The sequence below is a fragment of the Drosophila biarmipes genome, chromosome 3L (assembly GCF_025231255.1).
Source record: "Drosophila biarmipes strain raj3 chromosome 3L, RU_DBia_V1.1, whole genome shotgun sequence".
Lineage (NCBI taxonomy): Eukaryota > Metazoa > Arthropoda > Insecta > Diptera > Drosophilidae > Drosophila > Drosophila biarmipes.
In genome coordinates, this window is record NC_066613.1 from 13,332,242 (window position 1) to 13,356,781 (window position 24,540).

Here is a 24,540-nt window from a genome sequence, read left to right on the forward strand (position 1 = left end):
GTTTTAATGGGCAACAACAAGAGCGAAATCCATTCATATGCGGAACATTAAAATGTACAATTTCCAAACACAGTAAACGAGCACAAACGTTCCGAAAAATACAACAAAAACAGCCAAGGAAAGAAAGAAATCAGTAGTGAACGTTCGGGGGCGTTTGCCAAGAATATCTTGTTGTCTATTTACTTGTGAAGCTGATAAAAATTCACTTTATTCACTCTGGCTGTTTATTTGCCTTAGAACAAAGTGGGGACATCGCAGTCTGCATTCGGGTTAAAAGGGGGTCAAAAAGGGGGGTGAGCTCGCTGAAGTGGCAAACAATAAAACGCAAACTAGTAGACAAATATGAAACTTTAACTGCATTGGCAAGAGCACATGGCACATGTGTGGGAAAATCAGGGGGGATTATGCGGAGAGCTCCTAATCAAGCTGGAAAATAAACGACAAAGTTGCAGAATTCAAGTGCAAACTCTTGAATTCAAGTGCACACTCTAAGGGGAGCAAACTGGGATATTAAAAAATCAATTTGAAAGTTCCCTTGGGTGTGAATTTGAAGCACTTATGCTGGAAATGAGATGGATAAAAATCAATTTAATTAATCAATTTAAAAATTAAAAACAGTATTTTATGAAAGGCTGATATTCGGTCGGATTTTATGTAAAATGAAACTATTAAGATTTTATGAATAAAAGGTACATTTTTATAAAAATCATAATATTATGAGTTAACATAACTGTTATGTTTGTAAACATAAATAAAGTTAAAGATAAAATTATAAATAATAATCTTGTTTACGAAATAAACAGAAATTTTAGTCACTAGTTGAAAATGCCTTACACCCAACTTAAATACGGAATCTGAAGCCATTCCCTCGGGACAACTTTGTGTGGAAGTGCATACCTTGTTTCCCCACTTTCTGTCAGTTCTGGAAAGTTGGTAACTTTTCTGTCCAACCTTGTTGCAATCCAAGTTCCCAGAGTCCTCCAACAAGTTATGGCTGCCATTCGATGATTGTTTGCCTCCTTGTAACAATTGTGAGCTCAGCACACGCATTCTCGTGTTTCTCGGTAAACACCGGCGAAGAAAGGAAATTTGTTGTCTTTTATCGCATTTGGAACATCTTCGCAGTTTGCCCGTTTGTTTGCTCACTCGGCCGATAAATGTTTTTGGCTGCGGCTTTGATAAAACATGGCCAGAATGAGTTCGAGCCATAAATATATATAAATGAGCCGAAAAAAATGGGCAACGGCTGCCAAGACAAACAGCCGTAAAGTCATAATAATTGAATAATTAAAAACACACAATGAGTTAATTTTTTGATTACGTTTTTTTCGCTGCCGAGCGTACGAAATATTAATGGGAAGATAATAATTTTCAGAGCCGAGAGAAAAGTAAACAAAGGCACACACATGCAAGTAGTTTGTCATTGTCCGAAAAGGGGAAAATGAGAAAGCGGGGGCGATGGCCAGAAAGGAAAACATAATTGAAACTCGCAACAGTTTTCATTAATTTTCCAGCTGGTGGGGGATTTTCTCGCCGGGAGGAGGCGGCTTAATGGCAATGTAGACATTAGGGCTAAACACAAACCATTTAATTCCCCTGCTTAATCATAATTTAAGACACGCTTCAACGTCACTCAAAGTCAGAGTCAAGGCAATGGCTGATGGTCCATGGAAAACCCCAAGCCTCCAAGCCCCCCTTTCCAAATACCCACTCTTTGCCAATTTTCCAGCATTTGTTCTCCGCTTAATTTATGCAACATTTTTGCGAGTTTGTCGTTGGCCATGCTTGCCGTCTCATATTGGCTCTTGGCCCGGCCAAAACGAAGAGCATATTTTATTTTCAAATATTTTACATTGCAAAGCGGCGTTTTCGGAGGGCAAGGGGTTATCACACACAATTACAGAGAGAAAAATGGTAGTTATATAATTACTTTTTTTATGTTTCGCAATCTTTAGGTTCTTTTTGAAAACCATTTTTGTATACATCTTTTCAATGTATTGCATGTATTTTGAAAATTATGATTGATGTATATTTCATTTTCAAATATGTTATTTAAATAAAGAGTTGTTTGTAAATTAAAAGAGCTATTAAAATAATCAAAAAATATTTTCTGTGTTAATATACATTTTTAAGGTCCGAATATTGGTTATTTATTTTAATAGAGGTATTTAAATTGAAGTGCCACAATTGTATTTCCTATCATTTGACTACCTTACTTACATTTTTCTCTCGGTGCACAGACGGGAGACAAAGTGAGCCGTCCGGCTTAGTGCAATGCGTTTGATGTGGCCTGGGGGCTATACGTTTCCTGTTTCATTTTTACGGCTTTGTTGTGGAATTAAAGTTTAATATGCTTCATTCCTGCCCCTTGCCCATTCGTCCCGCCAGGTGTTACCCCTTTTTTAACCAGTGGCTCATAAAAGGCAAGCTCTTCCCTTTGTGTAAACAATTTGGCTGGATATGAATTTTATTTCCGCTCTGTTTATTGTGTCGTTTGCCAGTCAAGTTACGGCAAATACAAACATTTTATGTTTATATACGAATATTAAAAGCATGATTGGACGATGCTAAAGCAGATGATTTATTTAGCTACCCACTGATGAGGGTTGGTCATTAATGTTGCCGCTTTATCAGGCAGCAGGAATCTTTGGCTTTCAGTGGCGGTGACTAGCATAAAACGCTGAATCCCAAAGTGCAGTGGTGAAAGCATTCCTGCGGCAACTCATGTAATATGCAGCTGCAACTAATGCATGCAACTAAAACTGCATGCACGTTCTGCAAAAACTGAAAGGGAAAACCAACCGCATAATGTAAACGGACGAATGCCATGATTAGCACACATTTTGTGGGAAATTAAAATAAATTGCCACGGCGGTGGATGTAAAATGTGTTTGGCAAAGGCATAAACACACCCCGTTTTGGTCGACACCTGTCCGCAGTCACGCCTTTACGCAAAAACTTACTCAATTCCAGGGCACTGATTCAATTTATGCGCGTGCAACATTCATTTTTCGATTCAATTAAATACACCGCTGCGGCGCCGACGGCGGACGCATGAAATTAAAACTGAAAAGCATTAAATAATAAATTATGTTTGCCCCGTTCCATATTTATTCGGCAATTTAAAAAGGCCATTAATATGGCCGCTAGAAAAAGGCACCGCCCGAAAGTAGGCAACGATTTTGGACGGCCATCGAATCAAATTGCGCATACGCCACGTGTGCCCGGAGTCAAAAGTTGATTTTGATTCGTTTGCATGCCATTAAAATAAATCAAAATGCAACGCAGAGAAAATCTGAATATAGCTTAAAAATACAAAATGTATTTTTGAGTTTCCAATTATTTTTAAATGAGAGAAAAAGCAATGAAGCTTTAATTTACCTTTCTGTGGGGGGTTTAACGTAGAATTTGATTGATATGAGATATGTGGCGAAGAGCGGGAATAGCGGACAGTCAAAATTGTGATTTGTCCGAATTAAATAGAGAATATGTTGTTGAACGATCTAATAAATGGATAAAAAATGTAATAGCACACATTGGTAAATACTGCATAAGCATTATTTAATACTATAAAATTCCTCCAATTGGGTAGCAGTGTGCTATTCTTAAGAACAAAATCTCCACATTTATAAAAGTTAAAAAAAAAACTATTTTTCTAAAAAAGTATACTTTATTTTATTCCCTTTATTTAAAGCCTACAAAATTACAACCGAAACATTTTATTAGATGATATAATAAATGAATAAAACAAATGTAGCAGGAGAACGAGTAAATAATAATAATAAAATTAAAAAAAAAATCATCACGAACATATTTTTTTTTGCAAACCCGTTTATTAAAAGCCTACAGAATAATATGATGTAATGGCTACTAATCGCTCTAATTAAAACTCAACAAATATTTTACAATCCGTCCCGCGGCGATCGTAAAAACTTAGTCCATGTTAGCTGGGGCTTATCAAAGACTCCTTGCTGGCGACCCGTGCCGAGTAATTAATTAAAAAGGTCCGCTGGAGTTCACCTGCGGGAGTGTCCGTTGCCGTAGTCGCCGCTGCCTTTCTGCCCGCTGCCTTTCTCTCCGGTTTCCCACTATTGCCAGTTGGCCATTAATTTATTTTTAAGAAGCGCATAATTGTCCAGTATCTGGGCCAGTAACTGGAACTGCAAGCCGGCTAACCGGTCGGGAGAATGCTTATTCATGAGCGTGCTTGGCGAGGATGTGCACCCCTGGCTGCTGGACAAACAAAGGAAGGGGCCACTCGGATTGCAGGATCTGTGGTCCGTTTGTTTGTTCATCGCTCCGTTCATGCAACATAAATCGCTGGCTTAATGCGCGAGTGTGGCAGGCGGCCAAGGAAGCAAAGGAACAAAGGACCCGTGGAAGCGATTGCAAGCTGCATGTCCTTGCCAGAACCTCGCTGACCCTTTAGCAAGATGAGTAGTTGAGTCGCCTTTGTCCCTCTGGTGTCGACATGAATCAGAAACTTAATTATTTTCAGCCGCGCGATGGCGCAAACTGTTTTGCCCAAGCAAACAGGATAGCATCGACGATAAATACACTTGGCAAAAATACACAAACAGAAAAAATAAAACCGAAATGAGATTGCCGTATATTTTATATCTTCAATTCGAAGACTATTAAAATACTCTCTCCTTGTATTTCAATTGTTAATCTTAATGTTTTAACGGAATTACCCTCTTACTAGTAAAAAATGTAACGATTATTGCGATTAAAAATCATAGCCAGAAAAAATGCTTTTAAATTGGTAGTCCCATAATGCCAACAGTGATTTTGAAAACTCGTTATGTAAGCACTTTCGTTTAACTAAATTTAATATAGGCCATGTTTAGGGTATTTTCTAGGTGGCTTGGCAGCCCTTGCAAAAACTACGAAGTGCTAGCAGAATGCGACATAAATCGATGTGCCTGACATTTTGACGCAGCTCGCAAAATTTTTTTACAACTCAGCTGCAGCAACAGTGGCAACAAAACAATCGTAGGAATATTTACACTCAATTTACTGCCACTGGTGATGAGTCCTTCCCCGGCCCCAAAAACCCATACACACTCGGCCATTCGAGTGTCGTAAACCCCGGTGTTTTCTTTTTTGTGGCCTCCACACACACAGGAGATATAGGGACGCATAGCCAAGCGGATTTGGGCAGAGCTCCGTAGGGATGGGAAATGGGGATTGGACACTCACCTGCTGATGACTGTCACACACAGAATCCGCCTTTGAGAGTAGGTTTTTAAAACTCATTTTTAGGCAGGACTCAGAAACACTCGACTTTAAGTCGTCGTCTCCTCGGATGTTACCGTGCCCGGTGGTGAGGGCAATTGAAAACGAGGAACCCCCACCTCATCCAGCCACATGTTAGACAGACCAGAAACTCGGCGAGCAGTGTCGTAAACTGGTTACATTGTCAGGCGCAGGAAGGGAAAAACGCAAAACGAAAAAAAGAAACAAGAAATCAAATGAAAGGAGAGGAAATTGCTGGAATATCCTCACGCAACAGGATGTATATAAATCATAGCCAGAGCCGTAAAACATATATATAGTATATCATCGCTATCCGATAAATATTCTAGGGGGGCAATAAAACATACTCTGCATAAGGGGATCAGGCGCATAGCTGACATACATTTACAATGACGAATTGCCGACTTAACGCCACTTTATCGGACTAATAGACACCGTGTACTCGGTGGCGATGGCGGTTAAGTGCCTCCTGTTCAATGACATTAAATTGTGTTTTATGGCTCAATAATAAACGGACGGTTCGAGGATCCCACTGCATCGCATCGTCCGCCCATCTCATCCAATTGCGGAACAGGCGAACCGCAGACAGTATCGCCAAGTGGCCGCGAGTTGCACGCACTGATTGAATCTGACTGGGTGTTGCATGCTCCGAGTGGCTTTCAGGGCCAATAATGGTGCACAGGAAAAAACAAGGGTTTTAGAAAAATATTTACAAAAATGTTTTAGCCTTTTTAAGGTTTCTAAGAGTTTAGCCTGTTTAGACTACTCACGTCGTTGTCGAATGTTATATTAATGATGAAGGCGTTCACACTACAGATGCGCCATCATCTTCACGGAATGTTTTTACCTTAAGCAAGAGTTTCTAAGGCAAATATTCGAATATACCTTAAAGGAACTGGTCTCTTCTTCTGTTTACAGATAGATACGTTCATATTATTATGAACGTTCTACGTACAACAATTCTATAAATTAGCTGGGATTTTGTATTATTTCGCATATATCTTTAAAAAATTTAGATAATTTTAAAAACCAAAGCTTACACGATTTCCATTTAAATACAATAATACAATTTGATATATTATGTAAACTTTTGTTGAAAATATATATCTAGGTACTTTTTTCTGTGTACCATTTGCTATGGAAATGGGCAGGACATAAAAAACAGCCAACAGCTCGACAAATGTCCCTGACTGCTGCTCCTGTCCTGCCCCTATCCTGCTCCTCCTCCGCATCCGGTTCCTACTGGACAGGGCGCACATGTTGAGGCAAAACATTTGACATTTCTAGTGTTTGCCTTATGTGGAGGAGCACCAAAAGCAGACACTCCCACTCCCATCCCCACTCACACCAAGGGGCGACAGTTTAAATGGCAAAGTAAGAGTGACTAACATACACAAACCAATATGACTGAGTGCACTGATTCTACCATCCCCTGGCTTATTTTCTTTGTCAAGATTCTGGCATTGCTATTTTAGTTTAATTTGCCCAGGAATGTAAGTCTGATATATTAGGGAAAAGAATTTCATTTCCCATTATTTTTTTCAGGAGGAAATATGTTTTATTTCGAAGTACTACATACCTACCTTCTAATAAGAAATATGATAAATGTCTTTAAACCCTTGAATAGGCATTGCTTATAACAGTGTAAACTTCTTTAAAGGCTGTTAATGTTTTTTAATTTTTTGTTATAACTTTTAGGTTGCAGATCTAACTATCTTGGATGAGAGCATACGATTTTCGGTTCTATCGGGTACTTGCAGACACTTCCTTTGTTTCCTTTGGCTTCTTTTTTATGCCACTTACTGTGCACACTTTTGCACTTGTCACCATCCCTATAGCAATACGTATACACATATATGTTGCCTTATAGACCCGATGACGTGTAGTGTTCGCCGCTCTGTCGCACCCACACCCACTTGAAATCTGTCAACTGCAACTATTTATTAAATTATATACTGCCATTGTTAAATGTGAACGACTCGAGGAGAAAGTGTCTGAAGGCGAAGTGGGTTTTTCCTTTCTTTTCCGCGAAGTTTAAAGAGATTCTTGAGTTTATTAAGAAGGCTAAATGTGATTTTCCGCTTATCTGCTTGCAGATTTTGGCGGTCGAACTGAGGAGCGGATTCCTTGGCAGGATGAAACACACGTTCATCGTCAACGGACATTGGATCCTGTCTCGTTTTGCCTTTTGTATGGCGGCATTAGGCAAATTGACAACAGCTTAAATCACTTTGAGGTGGCTTAAAGCCTCGACAGCGCAGAAAAGAACCTCTTGTCAAGCTCAAGGATTCGTAGTGCCGCTGCCGTTGGCAGTTAAAACTCTTACTTGACGAGCGCCGTCGAGCGGCAAAAAAGGAGAATCTCGGGGGTAGCAATAGACAGAATCCTCTGGCACAATGGACGTGGAACTCGAGGAGGAGGAGGAGCGCATTTGCCTCAGGTGAGTGTTGACAGTTTGGCCAAGAGTGCGGCACAATGTTGGGGCTTTAGAGCTGTCGACGGTATCGATGCCACCCACATTCGGAATTCGTGGTAAATTTTGAGACATCTAAGGGCCAGCAACAGAACCTGATTAAAGCTAACAGGAAGCACAGAAAGAATTTACTATAGAATTTTGCTAATTTAAAGGCAAAAATTTTGGGTAAAAAGAGCTAAATATTTCAATATAAAGATTCTTTAAGTACCACGAATTTTTAAATACCATATGTGGGAAATTATATTTATACTTAATTTTATCTTCTACAACAATTTTGAAAAGATATCTTACAAACTATTTAAAAAATTTTTTTTTAAATATTTTTAAGACATATTATAAAAGCAAAGATTATTGGCTATGTGCAGCTTCAGTATTTAAAATTTAAGAGTCTAGCTTATAGAAGCCTGACTGTAGCTTGAGAGAGGCGCCAATTCCGCTCCACTTCTATTTACAATAATCAATTAAATAGGTCCCCCAACAATATGAAAGCCGGGGAACAAAAGGCGACTAGAGCAACAAAGCCACTGGTATTCAATGTCAATCTCATATTTCAATTATGCTTTATAAATGGCAACAGACGACGCGTCTGACAAAGATGCTGTCTCCACTCCAATCCCGAGCTCAATGGACTTGTTTCGGGGGGAAGAACCTTTAAGTGACTGCAAATGAGTGTGTGAAAAATTCCAGGAAAGATCAAAACAATGTTTTGCCACATTTGGTTCACTGGCCAATCAGGTGCCTGGGAAATTGCGCATACGCCGCGTGGCCACTGATGTCACTTCGGAGTAAACAGCAAGGACCACAAAGGACTCGTGACTTAATCGAATTATGCAGTTTTAATTACATAATAACGGACAGGAAAACAACTTTTCGACCCAGTTTTAAATAGATTTCGCAAGGAAGGGTGGAACTTCCTCAACCATTGAGGCGAATAATAGCAGGCTTGGCAATAAAAAGGGAAAATAATGAAGTAATAAAATCTAAGGCCAGGGCGCTTAGCTGTATGCGATTAAACTGCTTTAATTGCTGTGAGTAAGTTCGCTCTCTTAGAAGCACTTAGGAAGGACTGTCTCTCCCCAGGAATAAACATAACTTACTGGCCGTAAATTTAATATTTCGCATCCTGCCGAACTCGATGGTTCAAGCTATCAACCCCAACCTCATGGAAAAGCAGCTGTAGATGTCAGGGCAAGTTGAAGCGTCTGCTTAATGCCATGCAAATTTCTTTTTCTATGCAAATTTTCTTTTTACCCGTGGTAAACAAACGCCCGAATCGGTGGGGTGCGGGAAATTCTGTCGCAGAAACTAGGTAAAAGCCAACCGAATCTGCTATAAAATGTGAATTTTAATGACAAACAACAATGGAGCAAGGAAAAGGTCCCCGAAGGGGAAAAGAGTATGTAGCCAGAGCAAAGTGGAAAATACATAGCGCGACTTTTAATGCGAGCAAAACTTTTGCTGCAGCGACTAAAGCTAATTAGTAAGCCATAAACATAAATAGCCGTGTCCCGGCGAGTCTGCGAGACTTCTTTGGCAAATGTCAAGAGTACTTGGCATACCATTTTGCGGGGATTTGAGGTTTGGGTTTCGGGGTACGAGCCCAGCGATTTGTCAAATTTAATGGCCTTCGAATACTGGCTAACTTGATTGCCGGCTTTAAAAGTGGCCACTTACACGGCTTATTGCCTTTTTCTTCTGCCACTGAGGCTGCGTCCTGATTGCTTTTGATTTTAAATGTGTTTACCCAAATCAGAGGCAGCCGTCAAATAAGAAATACTTTGATTCGAGCCACAAAGCGGCGAAAGGACATCAAAGCCGTGGTCCGGGCTAAGCGCATTTTCTGCATAATAATGCGTAACAGGGACGAACACGAGAAAATCTAATAATAATGGTATTTTAAAGAACCGCCACGAAGTGCCAGCTGAGGTTTCGAGCCCACAATGACAGAATTTATTTGTTCAACTCTGATTGATACCCAAACAAGTTCGATTTCCTTTTCTCCCGGAGGATTTAAAGTGCACTCGAGAAAAATAGATTGCACAAATACAAATTTACAAAAAACAACTTTACAAAAAAAAAACTATGGTTATAAAAATGGTTAAAATATGCTTCATAATAAACCTAATTTTAAATTTACCTAATTTGTGTATTTTTTTCCTGGGATTCCAATGTATTTTCCCAGTGTAAGGAACAACTTGTTCTTACCAAGTCCTTTGTCCTTTTTTATGGGTTCCTTTACTCCTTTTTCTGACCCAAACTGAGCCGCTGAGTAATTTTTCTATTTTCTGCTTTGTTGCTCGCTTTCAATTGCACACCCATGTTGACCAATGTCGACATTAACCCAAATCCCGCACACTCACATACCCACGGGCGAGTGGGTATACATATATATGGAATGCTTTGCTATAAGGTGTCTCTCTGCCTGCCCGAAGGGTCCTTTATCGGCCAGGACTCTTAGCCAAATGAAGTTGCCGAAGACATGGCCATATCCATAACAGAGATGGCCGTTGGCTGATTCCCGTTGCGGCGAATTGGCCACCTGCTGCGTTGGCTTTGGCCTGCTCCGCTGTCATTCTGATGGCTGCCATTTCCTGACCTGCGCCGGAAATTAATTACCAATAAAATTATGCTGATGGCTTGTATTAATTGATTTTATGGCCGGGGTTCGGAGACAGTTATGAGGGTAATGGCAATGTCATCAATTTCCCTTATTTGTATCCCTAGCTTAGAAGTAGTTCGGTTTCTGTGCTACAAATATTTATCCCTTTTAAAATTAGCCTTAACAGTTAGACTTTACCTTTAACTTGTGTTTTTAAACGTGTTATTTATATCTTACAAATAGAAAATGTTCGTAAATAATCAAATAACATGTTTTATTTAATTAATATTTGAATCTTTTGACCAATAAATCTTGAATCTCGGTATCTAATTAACCCCTTTATTAGTTTAGGCTTCCTTTGACCACCCGACAAATCAGTTAGTTAAAGCTGCATCCTCCTGAGATATTTTCTCCTGCCAAGCTTTAACTAATTATCTTTAAATATTAGCCATAATCACACACTGGCCTGAAACCATAGGAAACGCTTGGCGAAAGCCACGCCCCTCCGGCAATATGGCCTCGCCCCTTTCGGAAGGGCTTAAACGCTTAATAAATAAACTAAGCAGCTTGCCAGACATCCCAGAAGCAGTCGTTGTAGTTGTGGCCATATCGATGGCTCAACCTTGCCAAGTGGTTGGTCTGGTTGTTGTTGTTGCTGGTGGCAGCGGGGCATGACAATAATGCATGGGAACCGCCCGTTGCGGCCCCGGGTTAAGCATAAATATGTCAAGTGTTAATTGCTGCCACTTAACGCAGAGCACAAACTCAAATACAACCGCAGAGACCCACGTACACAGAAAAATATTAATGAAATTATAACTATAAGCCCTAAAAATAATTAGGACATTTTTCGTAATTAACCACAGAACTCTAAATAAAAATACTTTAAGAACCTACTCACCTATAATGGAAAGCGTAATTGTCTAGAGCCATTTCAAGGTAAAGCCTTTTTGATTCTTATAATTAGGCATTTGATAAAGAAGTTATGGGGCTGAACTTTCCTCTTAATTATAGAACTTATTTATATCAAGGATGTCAATGTAACTTAAGTATTTTTTCCGGTGCACACACATAGAGCAAAGACGTGTAAATATGACTTTAATCTACTTAGCTTAGCAGCTGCCGCCCTAAGACCCCCTTTTCCACCGCCCCCTTTTTCTGAGTCTGCAACTCGAAAGTCGCAGCACCAAAAGCAAACAAACCCACACACCAGCACACACACACACACACTTGTTACACACCCAATAATGTGCTTTAACAAGTTTCTTATGGCCATAAATTCAACAAGCCAACAAAAGCTCATAAAAAGGACTGACTACTGCCCCCGCCCCACTGTTTCTTGGCCCACCTTTCGGCCTTGGCTCCCCAGCCCTTTGGGCCAAAAGTGGGTGGCTGAAACGGCTGATTGGCGGCTTGAAACTATCCCCACTGTTTGTCTATATAAATAAGAGCCGGCATTGCAGACGTGCCTTTGACATTCCATATCTGAGCATTGGCACAAACACTCCCCTAAAGCCCAACAGGAAATTGGCAAAAGCAAGGGCATAGGTATCTTTAAAATGAAACTTGAATAGCTATAAGCAATAGGCCTTGTTCCTTTTTTCTTAACGAAATAAGCTTTTAAGTGTTAGCACGGAAATATCTGAAAATTTGAAATATGCTCATGCTGGGGACACTTCAATTAAAATGGTTGTACTTGCCCCAAGCTACAAACGGAATTCTGCGTAAATGTGGCAAAATATGATAAAAATTAAAAATTCCAAAGGGGAAGCTTTTCTTGTTTTTTTCTACTTCTGGCTAAATGTGTCAGAAAAATGTTATTGGAAAACAAAATTCATTAAGCTGCCAATGAATGAACAAGATTTTTTAGTCATATGAAAAATATAGCATTACTTATTTAAGACAAAAACTTACTTACAGTGTTACGATATTGCTAATAAAGGGCTTTAATATTTAATAAGTCAGACGAACTAACCTAAGTCCACCCGCACTGCTGCGTCCAAAGATATTACCATCAACTGTGATTATCATTTAGGAACCCATCATAATTATCATTACCATTCCCAACCGGGCGGACTGGAGTCAATTACCATATCAGCAACATTGTTGACCAAACTGATTTCACTTGGCGTCACCGCGAGAGGAAGAGCAATGTGCGGAGAATTCGGAGAGAAGCCAGTGCCCAAACCAAAATAACGCTCGACAGTATCACATTATATCCCGGCGATGGCGATTTTTTCTCGCTCAGTTGTCAAACGCCAGTCCGATGTGAAAGACGCGAAAAATACTATTTAACCAAGGCAAGCCGCTGGCGGCAGCAATATAATAATAATAATAATAATAAATAAAACCTGTTGAGCAGTCGCACCTAACATATGTCTATATAGGCTAACAATGTATGGATCAACATTGGCATAGTACATGACGGCGGGTCTAAAGCGGTGAAAAGTGCAAAGTTCCTGGGGTGAATCACTGGCTACCTTCCGTATTTGCATATTCGAAACTGAGAATGAAGGGAGCGGAGCCCCTGACGCTGCGTTCGATTTATCGATTTTGTATTTTGAATATTGTTGCGCCATTATCAACACATTTGCATACGCGATAATTATATTAGAAGTTTATCTCGACCCGTCGCTGGCGATAAACTCCACTCGAATCGCCTTGATTCGGATTGGTTAACTGAGCCCGATTTTCCCTCTGCCGAATTACTCATCCCGCAACTCCAGTCGGAAAAAGTAGTGCAGGCGCGGACAATGTGTTAATCAGTGAAACGGAACATAATCCGTGGCGATCGATCGGGCATGTGATACCGTCTTGTTTGACCAAACTAAAGCTTACAGGTGCGTATCTAGACGAACCGCCGCATCTGCGGAGATGTTAAATGCTATATGGCCGACTGGCTCTGCGCTGAGGTGCTAAAATCCGCATCTTTACAGCCTGACAATTACACTTGAACTGCGATCTCGCGCTGCAAATTGATGTGAAAATTGATTGTTTTTTACGCATGGCGGAAAATTCCATCTAGAGTGGGAGTTATCGGGTACACATCAGGTTCTGCACCAAATAAATCGGAGTTTGAATTTGGCTAATAACGCATTTACTTCCCATAAACGATAAGGTCTGCTCTGCAGAGAGAGAGTGTGAATGTGGGTGGGGGTTGGCAGATAGAGATACCGATGCACACTGATTAGGCGAGTAAATGAGGTAAATATAATCCAAGTTGTCTGGCGCAAGCAGTCCAAAAATACACTGGGATCCTTCGGGCTGATAATACTCGACATCAATTTGATAATGAGGGCCATGCAAGCAAGGAATGGATCATATTGAGATAGCACTAAATATGGATATCATATAATAGAAGATGGGTTACTCATAAACTCATATCTTACAGATCAATGGTTACATAAATGCATAATTATGTTTTAATAGGGATAATTTAAAAATTCAATAGAGCTTTAAATATGGATTTGATGTGATGCAAGATAGGTATATAAAATTGCAGTGTTAAGCTGATATTTCACATATCATTGGTAATAAAATTATAAAGAAAGTACTAAAGGTCAGATAAATGCATAAATATGTTTTTATAGGAATCGCTACTCTTTAGCACAGATTCAACACCATGTAATAGCGTTAAAGTATAATAAAGAGGAAAGTTTGCTTTCTCCATCAGTGACACCTAATCGATATGTGTGCGCCATGATATGTATATCCATAGACATCCCGACACGGCTTGGCTGACCCCCCGACTTATTGGTATTTCCTTTTTTTGTGATGTCCCCTTAGCTAGATTTAAATTCACTTTCCCTGAAAAGTGTGCTACGTTTGCCGGGCAATGCGTGTGTGTTTGTGCACATTTAGATGCGCGTGCCTGCACGTGTGTGTGTGCAGTCGTGTGTGTGAGTGTCTCACTGCTAATTTGAATAATGACAACGACATCAACGCGCCATTTTCCTCTCTCGCCGAGCTGATTTTCCTGGCCATTCTGCGTTTCCGCTGCGGCATCGGGAATTTAACATCAAATAAGCTGCTATACGGCATACACACATACACATCCGGTCTGTTATCAGCTGAAAACAACAACAACTCAATAAACACGAAATAATTCAGGGGCTCTTATAATCCGAAACCCCCGCTTTGTCAACGAAATTTGAAGGCTCTTACTGACAGATTGTCGAGACATAAATCACCGAAATCAAAGAATTATTCAAATGCCACAAATCGTGTAATTTCGTTTCAAGAATTTCGATTTCGGTTTGCGCCTTAATGGCATTGCAATAAATAATAATCAAATAAAGCAGCCTTCAGCTTGAAATTTAAGCACATAAATTACAATATTGGGACTGACAGTAAATTGTGTCATAACTAAGGAAGAGGAAAAGCAGCCACAAAATAATGCTCGCTCTGAAATATTAAACAAGAACACTTATTTTAAATACCACCATGTAATGTAATTAAATTTACGCGATTTCAATATCGATTTTGACCTTCCAAGGAAACAATAACCCAATAAATAGGAATTAATACATAGACATTCATTGAAGGTTTGGCGATTTTACAAAGACAGTTTAATGCTGTGTTAAGAAATATTGAAAGAGCCAAAAGAGACCACCCATAGAGATGCAAATTAATTTCAATTCAACATAATGCCTATTACTTTTATTGGGGAAATAAGAAAATATTTAATAGCGTGTTACAACACAAACTTATTTGAGTGGTCTTTAATACTTCAGCATAAAGAGGCGAAGAAAATGTAAGGGTTTTTCCTAGAATATTTCGTTCTCACTTCTTGCAAATTAATTTACACTTCTCAACATTTTAAATTTCAATTTCCGCCACCAAGATGTTTACATTCATTAGGCGGCGTTTTAACTTCAAAGGGAAAATAGAAATTGAAAACTGGCTGATTTAAACAATTTAAGTACACTGTGAAAAATTATTAGAAGACTTAAATTTGATTCGATTCAAAATAACAATGTGTATTATTACAAATACTCGTATGATATTCACATAATTGCACTGAAATTCGAGTGAACTTGTGACAATTTAAAACATTTAAATTTTTAACAACTATTCAGACAATTTAAAACATTTTAATTTAAAAAATATATAAAAATTCTAAAGTGGGAAGTTTTATCTTTTTATTAGTAATTTACTCAAAATATTTTAAATTCAGTGTCCATATTAATTTTTAAAATGCTGAGAAACACTTGATATAAATTTTAAAATACTTTTTCTGGGTATTTTTTCTCTGTTCAGGACCGCGGAGGAGGGGCAGTTGGCCAACATGGACGACGACAAGTTGGTTTCGGACGAGGTGCACATGCGGCAGCTGAGTGCGACGCCCTCGTCGGCGTTCTCGCTGCAGCAGCGCCGGCAAAGCAACAGTGTGACCCACTCCGCGCCGCCCGACCTCCCACAGGGGGTGGGCGACACGAAAGAGGAGGCGCCACCAGGGGGTGGTGCTCCGGGGAAGAAGGCGGACGCAGATCCCGACGAGAGGGTGGTCCTTCGGCGGGCGGTGGAAAGGGGCGCCATTGCCTTGGCTCAAATCGACGACCTGAAACTGGAGGGGGACGATGATGACGATGAGGATGAGGTCGATGGTCTGGGTCTAAGTAATCCCGCAGCGCAGACCTCGGATGATGAGCAGATTACGGTCAAAGGAAAAGGAACAGGAACGGGAACAGAAACAGCGGCGGCCACATCCTCGACAGCCACGGCTACAGCCACAGCTGCCGCATCCTGCGAGGTAAGTTAATATGTGTGCCCACGCACTTAGGACTAATTAAAGCCGAGCTAAAACCAAAAAACAGCAGGATGCAGCCGCAGCCGCAGTCGCCACAACGATAGCCACTCCGGACATGTCGAAAATCCCCCGACTTCCCGGCGACGGGGCCCAGATGGAGGAGGACACTGGCGAGCTGCCGCCATCGCTGCGTGCCTCCACCACATCAATTTTGTCCAATTTGCGCAAGAAACAGCAGGGCGGCCCCCTGCGCGGGGGCGTGGCCAAGCAGACGCCGCTGCGGGTGCAGTCCGTACGGATTGTGGAGGCCAAGCGGGCCTACGGACCCAAGCGCCGCACGGAGAGCTGCAGCATCTTTGGCAACAGCAATTTCGGTAAGCGGGGACTCCAAATCCCGGAAATGGAATGGGGGGTCTAAGTGTGGTCACCACCCCAAGGAGCTCTGACCCACAAAACTGTTTATAGCATTTAGTATTGGGGGAGCTAAGACCGCGTAAAGCCCCTAAGCCTATTGGTTCCATAGAACTTACCAGGGCGTTCCACTAAGAACCCACTAAGATATTTATAGCTTCAAAAGCTTTGTTATTAAAAGCATAATATATTTTCCACCAGCTTTTATAATTAATTTCAGGATATCATTTAGAAATTTAATATTCAATTAAGACATTTTCTTTATTAACCTTCCAAATACCACAAAATACTATAACATTTTGTTAAAGATTTTATAGCATGGTTTATTAAAATAATAAATATATTTTTCAATATCATCTTAAGAACACGATATGGAATCGGGTAACTCCCTAGCCAGCATCGGTGGCCAATCGCAACGTCCCCTCAACAACGAGATGTATTCCGCCTTCAAGAGTGGCAACGTGGTCAAGGGAATCCTTTGTCCCTCATTAACGAACTCCTTCAAGCAGAGTTCCCTGGAACGATCCTACCTGACCTACACGCATCGCCAGCGCCAGAAATCGCTGATCATTGTGAACGTGGTGGACTTTGTGCTCAAGATCGTATTGGCCTTCGTCTGGATGATGCGGAGGAGTGAACTTGGTCCCCTTGAAAGCGAGGGAGGAACGGTGAGTGGAAATATCCTCTTACTAAACGGTGTATTTTGTAATACTATTCAATCAAACGTCGACAAAACAATTAACTAATATACTTTATTACGGAAAGATTAATTTATGTTGATTATTATTATCGCTAGGACATAATTCATGATATAGAGTGAAGTGTCACATCTTTTGAACGAATGAGCTTAGTGCCGATTTATTTTAAATGAGTTAAATTTTAGTTATTCCTTTTACATTTATTGGTTTACAATTATTGAATTTTGGGTTGCTTATATCAATTAGAAACTGTATAAAAATAAAATCATATACTATAGAGCGTTCCTTGAACAAATTGGGAATTATTTAAGTATAAATAAGTTATAAATTATTTTCCCAATTTCATTTATTGGTAAACATTTTTCAAATGTCAGCTTTCTGCCCTGAGGAAGTTTAATAACGAACTGTTTTTCTTTATTTCCCTGCAGAGCATGGCGACGGCCATCACATGGTCGGTCTGCTGCGGGATTGCCAACATGGCCATCTGCTTTTTGGGCTACTGGCGCTGCTTCGCCAACAACTATTTGCACTGGGCGGCGGTCTGCACATGGGTGCTCTTCAACATCCAGGGTGAGTGGGTCGTAAATCATGCGTCACCTGCACGGACCGTCAAATGGCTAATCCTTTTTGGGTCCCCTGCGGGATGAGTCGTAAACGTTGCGCATCTAGCACCGATTTTCCGTTTTCCCATCTTGCCGCACAGGATTCGTTGGCCAGGGCGTGGGATTCGCCGATCGGGAGTACCTGGTGTGGTACATCCTGTTCGTCATCTTCGTGCCCTACGCCATGCTGCCCCTGCCCCTGAAGTGGTGCGTGGTGGGCGGGACCATCACGGCCAGCTGTCATTTGGCCGTGATTACCATCATCAAACTGCAGCACACCGAGGTAATTGGCCTGCCGGCGAGAATCGTTTTGTGACTTTTGCCTACATTTTCGGGATCTACCATTGTCCGCAGGCCACCATCAATGCCGAGTGCGTTCTGTTCCAGATCTGTGCCAACTTCATTCTTTACACGGCCATCAACGTGGCTGGTATGTACACGAAGTATCTCACGGATCGCGGCCAACGATTAGCATTCATCGAGACCCACAAGGCCATGGAGCACAAGAAGGAGTCCGAAAAGGAGCTTCAGAGAACGCAGAAACTATTGGATTCTAGTGAGTACAAATTCCTGGATCACATTATACGATCTCAAGTGCCTTTGGCCTAAAAACAACATTTTTCGTAGAGTTTACCATAACATTTCAGCATTTATTTGTTTTTTATGTTAAATTTCATATGCATTTTTTAAATTTTTATTCATTAAAACTACGCAAAATAAAATTATTCAAGCCCTTAAATTACTACTACTATTTTAGAATTTAGCTACCTGTAAAACTTCATAAAAAGTTTATTAAACATATTTGTTGTAATCAAAATGCCTTCAATTTGTAATATCTGTTGCTGTACTTTTTTGTTGCTCTAAGGAGCTCTTGGCTGTTGTTAGCGGAATTTCCTTCAAGACCTTATTAATGTTTGCTTAAGAAGAAACTACAAATGCGCAATGCCCCGCTTATTAAGTTGTTGGCTCTGTTGAGGGACTCCTAAGTGGCCCTTTCCTATAAGGAGCAGGTAGAAGAAACCTCCGCCGTTCCTGGTAATTTCGCGTTGCCTGACAACTGCAGGCCGTCGGAGGTTCCTTTTGCCTCCAGTTCGCGGGCCCTTGAGCGAATGTATATTGCCTGTGGCTCGTGTTCAAGTCGCCGCTAACCCCACTCCGCGGATTTCCGCTCCCTTTTCGCAGTTCTGCCCAACATCGTGAACAATCAAATTCGCAGCGAAATGTACAAGGGCACGGATCCCACGGTGGAGACGCAGTTCAACAAATTGTACGTTTATCCCATGGACAATGTGAGCATTTTGTTCGCCGACATTAAGGTAGGTGGTGTGCTGTACAACGAAGCCCGAGAGGTTTATAGTGTGAACTTGGACACCTTTTCCTTTTGGCCACCCCCAGGGCTTCACCGAGTTGGCCAGCAAGACCTCGGCCCAGCAGCTGGTGAAAATCTTGAACGACCTCTTCGCCCGGTTCGATCGCATTGCGGAGGTAAGTTGCCAGAAAAGCACAAATTATCTACTTGATCCACTGAAAATAAACTTGTAATCAGTCGAGAATCAATATAAATATTGATAAAGTCATATTATTGTCACTAAAATCGTGTCTAACAAAAATAATTTACATTAGTTGTGGACAATGTGTTAATAATGCTATTATCTTTGTCAGTAAAAGAAATGTATATCAAGAATGAATAAAAATTCTGTTAAATCGAAATAATAATAACTTAAAATATTTTAACTTGTGCAATTTTATACATTTTATAATTTTGATTTTGAGTCCATAAAATATATTTTATTTAATTCTTGCTAACTGAATAGTTTTCTGTGTGCTTTAGTTTTCTGGGTGAATGCTTTATTGAGCAGTTTTCCCGCCGATTCTCACCGCTTTCCCGCTTTTCCGCCCCCAGGACAACCACTGTCTGCGCGTGAAGCTGCTGGGCGATTGTTACTACTGTGTGTCCCAATTCGAGAGCGACAACTGGAAGACGCGGCCGGATCACGCGGTGTGCAGCGTGGAAACTGGCCTGCACATGATAAAGGCCATTAAGGATGTGCGCCTGCACACGCACGTAAGTGGAATCGAATCGAACCGAATCGAATCGACTCGACACTACTCGAATCGAGGCAAACACCCTGAAAGGTGGCCCTTAAACATTTATTTAAATTTTGTGAAATTCAACCTGGCAGGGAAAAAGGGACGGCATTTAAAACGTAGCATACTTTTGAGGGCAGGGGCTGAAACAATTTTTTCGGGTTTAAAGTGTTCATCTATAAACTTAGAATCCATCAATATCAAGCCGGAAATATCTAAAAATATATATTTTTAAAAAGAAGCATAATAATAATTTTTTGATATATAAGTCTAGAGAAGTAATGGTATGAATAATTAAGTATAAGAAGGTTTTAAAAGAAAGCTTTCCGATTTATGTAAATATATCAGGAAGAATTTTATTAAATTGTTTTGTTAAAAATTAGGATTCGCTTAAAGCCTAGTATTACAAGCTGCGATGGGATTCAATTCTACCTTTTATTTATATAAAAAAGACAACTTCATATATTGTTGCAATGATCTGCATTTTAATAAAACCCACTGACATATGTTGAGGTCTTCTGGCCTTTTCTGTTTGTGCGGCACATTTGAAATATTTAATGCCCATTTTTCAGTTTTCAGCTGTTTGGCATTCCTTTATTTGTCAGGAAGTTTTCAATTATTTTTTATTGCACAATCCAGTGCCCCGTTTTCGACCCTGGCCAGAGGCACTAGTAGTATATGCTATATATAGGAGGAGCAGGAGCTGCAGAGCAGAGCCAGTGGACGTGTTGACAATTCATTTGTATGCAAATCTCAACAGAGCAAAAGGCAACGACAACAGCCGGCCGAAAAGCAGCAGCGAGAGTTAAATTTTCATACGCAAAGTGCCACTGGAATTTAATTGATTTTTTTCGGTGGGGGCAGCCTCGGGGCCTGCCGCAGAAAAACGGGGGAATCCCATATTCGTTTACGGGGATTTATGCCGCCTGCAGTCGCATAATTGGGCCGCCGACTTAATTGCTGCGGCAGTTTGACGATTGACTGGGTAACTCACTCCGCCAACCGACTGACAGCTCGGGGGAAAGTACGAGAAAGCGGTAGGAGATCTGGGGTGGAAAGGATAAAGGATGGTATATTTGACCACCTCTAAGATATATAAATACATAGACATGTTTGTTTTATATACTTTTGAGAGTATGGCTTTATTTTGACGGCACTATTTAATAATCAGATTCTTCAATAAAGAACTTGCTTTAAATGATACAAAAATATGTATCTTAGAAAAATAAAAACAAAATGAAAAAATTTTTAGTGTACCCTAGACATATTTTTGCCCTAGAAAATTGTACGTTGTTTTCTGATGAAGCTATCTTTCTCTGACTGTATCTCGTATTTAGTGGATACTTTCCAGCGGTCTAGTTAGAAATTCCCCTGTGCCGCGCATATTTTAAGAAGTGCGCTTTGCGTATTGCAGGTGGACCTCAATATGCGAATCGGCATCCACAGCGGTTCCGTGATGTGCGGCGTTCTGGGCAACAAGAAATGGCATTTCGACGTCTGGTCTAATGATGTTATCATTGCGAACCACATGGAATCCGGCGGTATTCCCGGGTAAGTAATCCAGTCACGTAGAGCTCCAACTACACAGCTGCGTGTGGGTGCAATCGTAATGAGTTGACAAATTCAGGTACGCACGGGGTGGGGAAATCCTGAAATGCTGGCCGGATAATTTCCCTAATAAAGCGACTCATTAGTCATTAGAAACGGAATTGCATACATAAATGATTCTGTTAATAACCGTGCCAGTGATTTGAAGGCCAGAGCACCTTAATTAAGTTGCGTAGTCAGCACTTACAGCTTCCACTTATTAATTCAGGATGTCATTTTGGATCTGCACTTAAAGTAAAATATTTGTTAAGAAAACGGGAAATAAGAAATTTATTTGAAATGTCAAAATATAAATTCTTAAAATAATACAGACCGAGTGACAAATATTTTCTAATTACTTAAAATGGTTTTGAATAAAAGGATTTAATTTTTTAGTTTTATATTTATTGAATTTTAGTTATATTTGTACTGCTCCAATTGTTGCAACTTAGTTGGTTTAGTTTCTTGGAGTTCAGCATAGCTTCTTAGTTTTAAATTAAATTGTAAAACTATCCGTAAGTCGAATAACTTTGACTTTGGTGGTAGATCTCAGACCGGCCACAGTTTTAATTGGCCAATTTGCGGGTCCTGTGGCTCAGCTCCTGCTCTTTATTTTGCTCCTGCTCCTGCTGCTGTGCAGCTCACAACAATTGCTTGGCAATTTTGCAAGCTTGGCGTGTTTAGACACAAGAAACCAAATAATAGAAAGAAACGGCCCAGCAAGCAGTGGGAAACGGAGAAAATCCGAGCGACCGCAGAACCCGAAACAAAATGAAAAGCCCCAGAAATGAAAAGCTCAATTTAATGCAAAATGCTTTGATGTGATGGTGGCCAGGGCGGCAACCAGAAACCAGCAACCGGTGGAGCTGGAGCTCTAAGGAACCCAGTGGAGACCCAATTATGAAGGGCCCGCCGCCCACACGAAAACACAAAGAGCTGGGCGGGAAAAATGGGAAATGAAATGGTCGGTGGTCCTGGGCAAATCACCACGCACATTCATAGAAAACGTATGCAAATATTTGAATTTAATTTGAGCCAACTACATTTCCGAACTTCCGACCTCAAGTCGGGCCTATTGCTAATGCTCTCACCTCGGAATCTGTTCTACCTATATCCTATTTTCCCCCGCAGGAGAGTCCACATTTCGGAGGCGACGCTCAAGTGCCTAAACGATGCCTACGAGGTGGAGCCGGGAAATGGCGGCAGTCGGGACAATCACCTCAAAATGCTGAACGTTAAGACCTTCCTCATCAAGCGTACGGAGCCATTGAGGTAAGTGAAAAGTACACGCGGCTGAAAAATTGCAAACGGGAAAAGGTCAAAATAAAATTGTTTCAAGTATGAAACTCTACAACTCACTATTTGAGAAAAACCGATCTTGAAAGCAAGACGGAAGTATTCTTGAAATATATATACAAATTTAAGTTTTATTTTATATGGGAATATTCCTACATAAGTTTTTGTTAATTTTTTTCGAGTGCATTTAAATGTAAAATGAAAACCTCTAACCCATTTCTTTTCTCACCACGCCCCCAGACCCAAACGGCGTTTTGGCACGCGCAGCAGCGCCCACTTGGCGGGAAGCGTGGCCACTGCCCCCTCCGCCACGCCCACCGCTTTGCCCAAGTCGATCTCGGCCAGCGGCAGCGGAAGCATCGGTGGGGCCACCACGACGGGCTGCGATGGCGCCAGCATAGATGGACGGAGTCTGGAGTACGCGGCCACCATCACCGTGCCCGCCCAGCAGCCGGCGCAACTTCTGCAGCAGCAGCAGAAGAAGAACATATCCCTTAACTCGCTGCCCAATGTGGTGGAGGGTGTGGCCATGGATAGTCGAAGGATGCGCAACGGCTGTGGCGGAATGGGTGGAGCTGGTGGCGCTGGAGTAGCCGGAACGGGTCCTTCCGGAATGTCCACCGTGTCCTCGCCCACGGCCATGATGTCGGCGCCGCTGGAGGTGCAGCTGCGACCCAGGAACGGAGCCACCAGCATACAAAACCTGGCGGAGGCCATCGACTCCAAGGGCTTGATCATCGAGGATGAGTCCACCACCGACTGGATACCCGAGATTCCATTCAAGAACGTAAGATTTGTTTTTTTTTAACACAAAGGATGTTAGGTACTATGAATGATTTTATTGCACTTTTGAGCTTTAACTATCTGGTTGCATACTTTTAGACACCTTAAAATTTAAACCAAAAAATAGTATTGTTGTCATATATGTTTGCTTTTAGCTTAACAGCCCCGAAGAAGGTCTCAATCGTGCGGATTCCATACTGGTCGATACCAAGGAGGATCATAGAGTGTCGGTGGCAGTTCTGGATGAGGAGGTAAGCGCAATGAGCCCTGGTAGCCCCCTTTGCTATAACCTCTCCCACTTAAAACCAGATCGACGAGTTCATCGAGCAGAACATCCAAATCAATTCGAATAAGGAAATCCGACGCGAGTACCTCAATCCGTGGACCCTGAAGTTCAAAGACAAGAGTCAGGAGCAGAAGTTCTGCCAGCTGCGGGAAGACATGTTCCGGTGCGTATGCCAGCCTGCTAATGGAAAGCAAACAAAGGGCAGGACTCTCCTAATTAATGAACTGTTGCTAATTGATTTTTGCCCCTGCCAATGTTTCCGCCCTCCCCGCCCCTTTCTATTCAGATCCAATATGCTGTGTGTGTTTGTCATCTGGATATTTATGGTGCTGTGCCAGGTCATCATCATTCCGCGGTGCACGCGTCTCATTATTTGTCTTTCGGTGGGCACCATAGTTCTCACTTTTTGTTGCGTTTTGGTGATGGCCGAGGAGTTCCCAGGTGAGCATAGGGGACATGGGGTAAATGGAAAGATGTAGCAGAAAATAAGAATACACATTTGAAATTCATTTAAAAATGACAACTGCCAAAAATCTTTACTTAGAGATTTGAAATCTCTTATAAACATGTCATGAAGTATGCTACAAAATGTTGTATAACTGTATATCTTTTGCAGCATACTTTTAGGTACCACTTTCTGGTGTTTTAAAATTTCGATCGATTTTTTTTTACATTTTAATCAATTTACCAAAAATCCTAAACTCTC

The 24,540-nt window shown here is 41.1% G+C and overlaps 1 protein-coding gene across 6 annotated transcripts in view; it reads left to right on the forward strand.

The window, feature by feature from the left end:
• LOC108028492 (adenylyl cyclase 78C) overlaps positions 1–24,540 on the forward strand; it is a 32,940-nt gene that overhangs the window by 5,057 nt on the left and 3,343 nt on the right. For 3 of the 6 annotated variants that reach the window (XM_050885965.1, XM_050885966.1, XM_017100366.3), the window contains exons 2-17: positions 7,356–7,699; positions 15,594–16,086; positions 16,151–16,457; positions 16,858–17,162; positions 17,621–17,762; positions 17,896–18,077; positions 18,149–18,350; positions 18,977–19,110; positions 19,190–19,279; positions 19,698–19,859; positions 21,297–21,433; positions 22,601–22,741; positions 23,006–23,552; positions 23,704–23,799; positions 23,858–23,997; positions 24,121–24,275. In XM_050885965.1, the coding sequence (XP_050741922.1) occupies positions 7,656–7,699; positions 15,594–16,086; positions 16,151–16,457; positions 16,858–17,162; positions 17,621–17,762; positions 17,896–18,077; positions 18,149–18,350; positions 18,977–19,110; positions 19,190–19,279; positions 19,698–19,859; positions 21,297–21,433; positions 22,601–22,741; positions 23,006–23,552; positions 23,704–23,799; positions 23,858–23,997; positions 24,121–24,275 (3,277 nt within the window). In that variant the 5' untranslated portion in view covers positions 7,356–7,655. Of the gene's footprint in view, positions 1–7,355; positions 7,700–12,596; positions 13,175–15,593; positions 16,087–16,150; positions 16,458–16,857; positions 17,163–17,620; positions 17,763–17,895; positions 18,078–18,148; positions 18,351–18,976; positions 19,111–19,189; positions 19,280–19,697; positions 19,860–21,296; positions 21,434–22,600; positions 22,742–23,005; positions 23,553–23,703; positions 23,800–23,857; positions 23,998–24,120; positions 24,276–24,540 lie in introns of those variants that run through there. The other 3 variants (XM_050885967.1, XM_017100368.2, XM_050885968.1) reach the window with 3 other exon arrangements.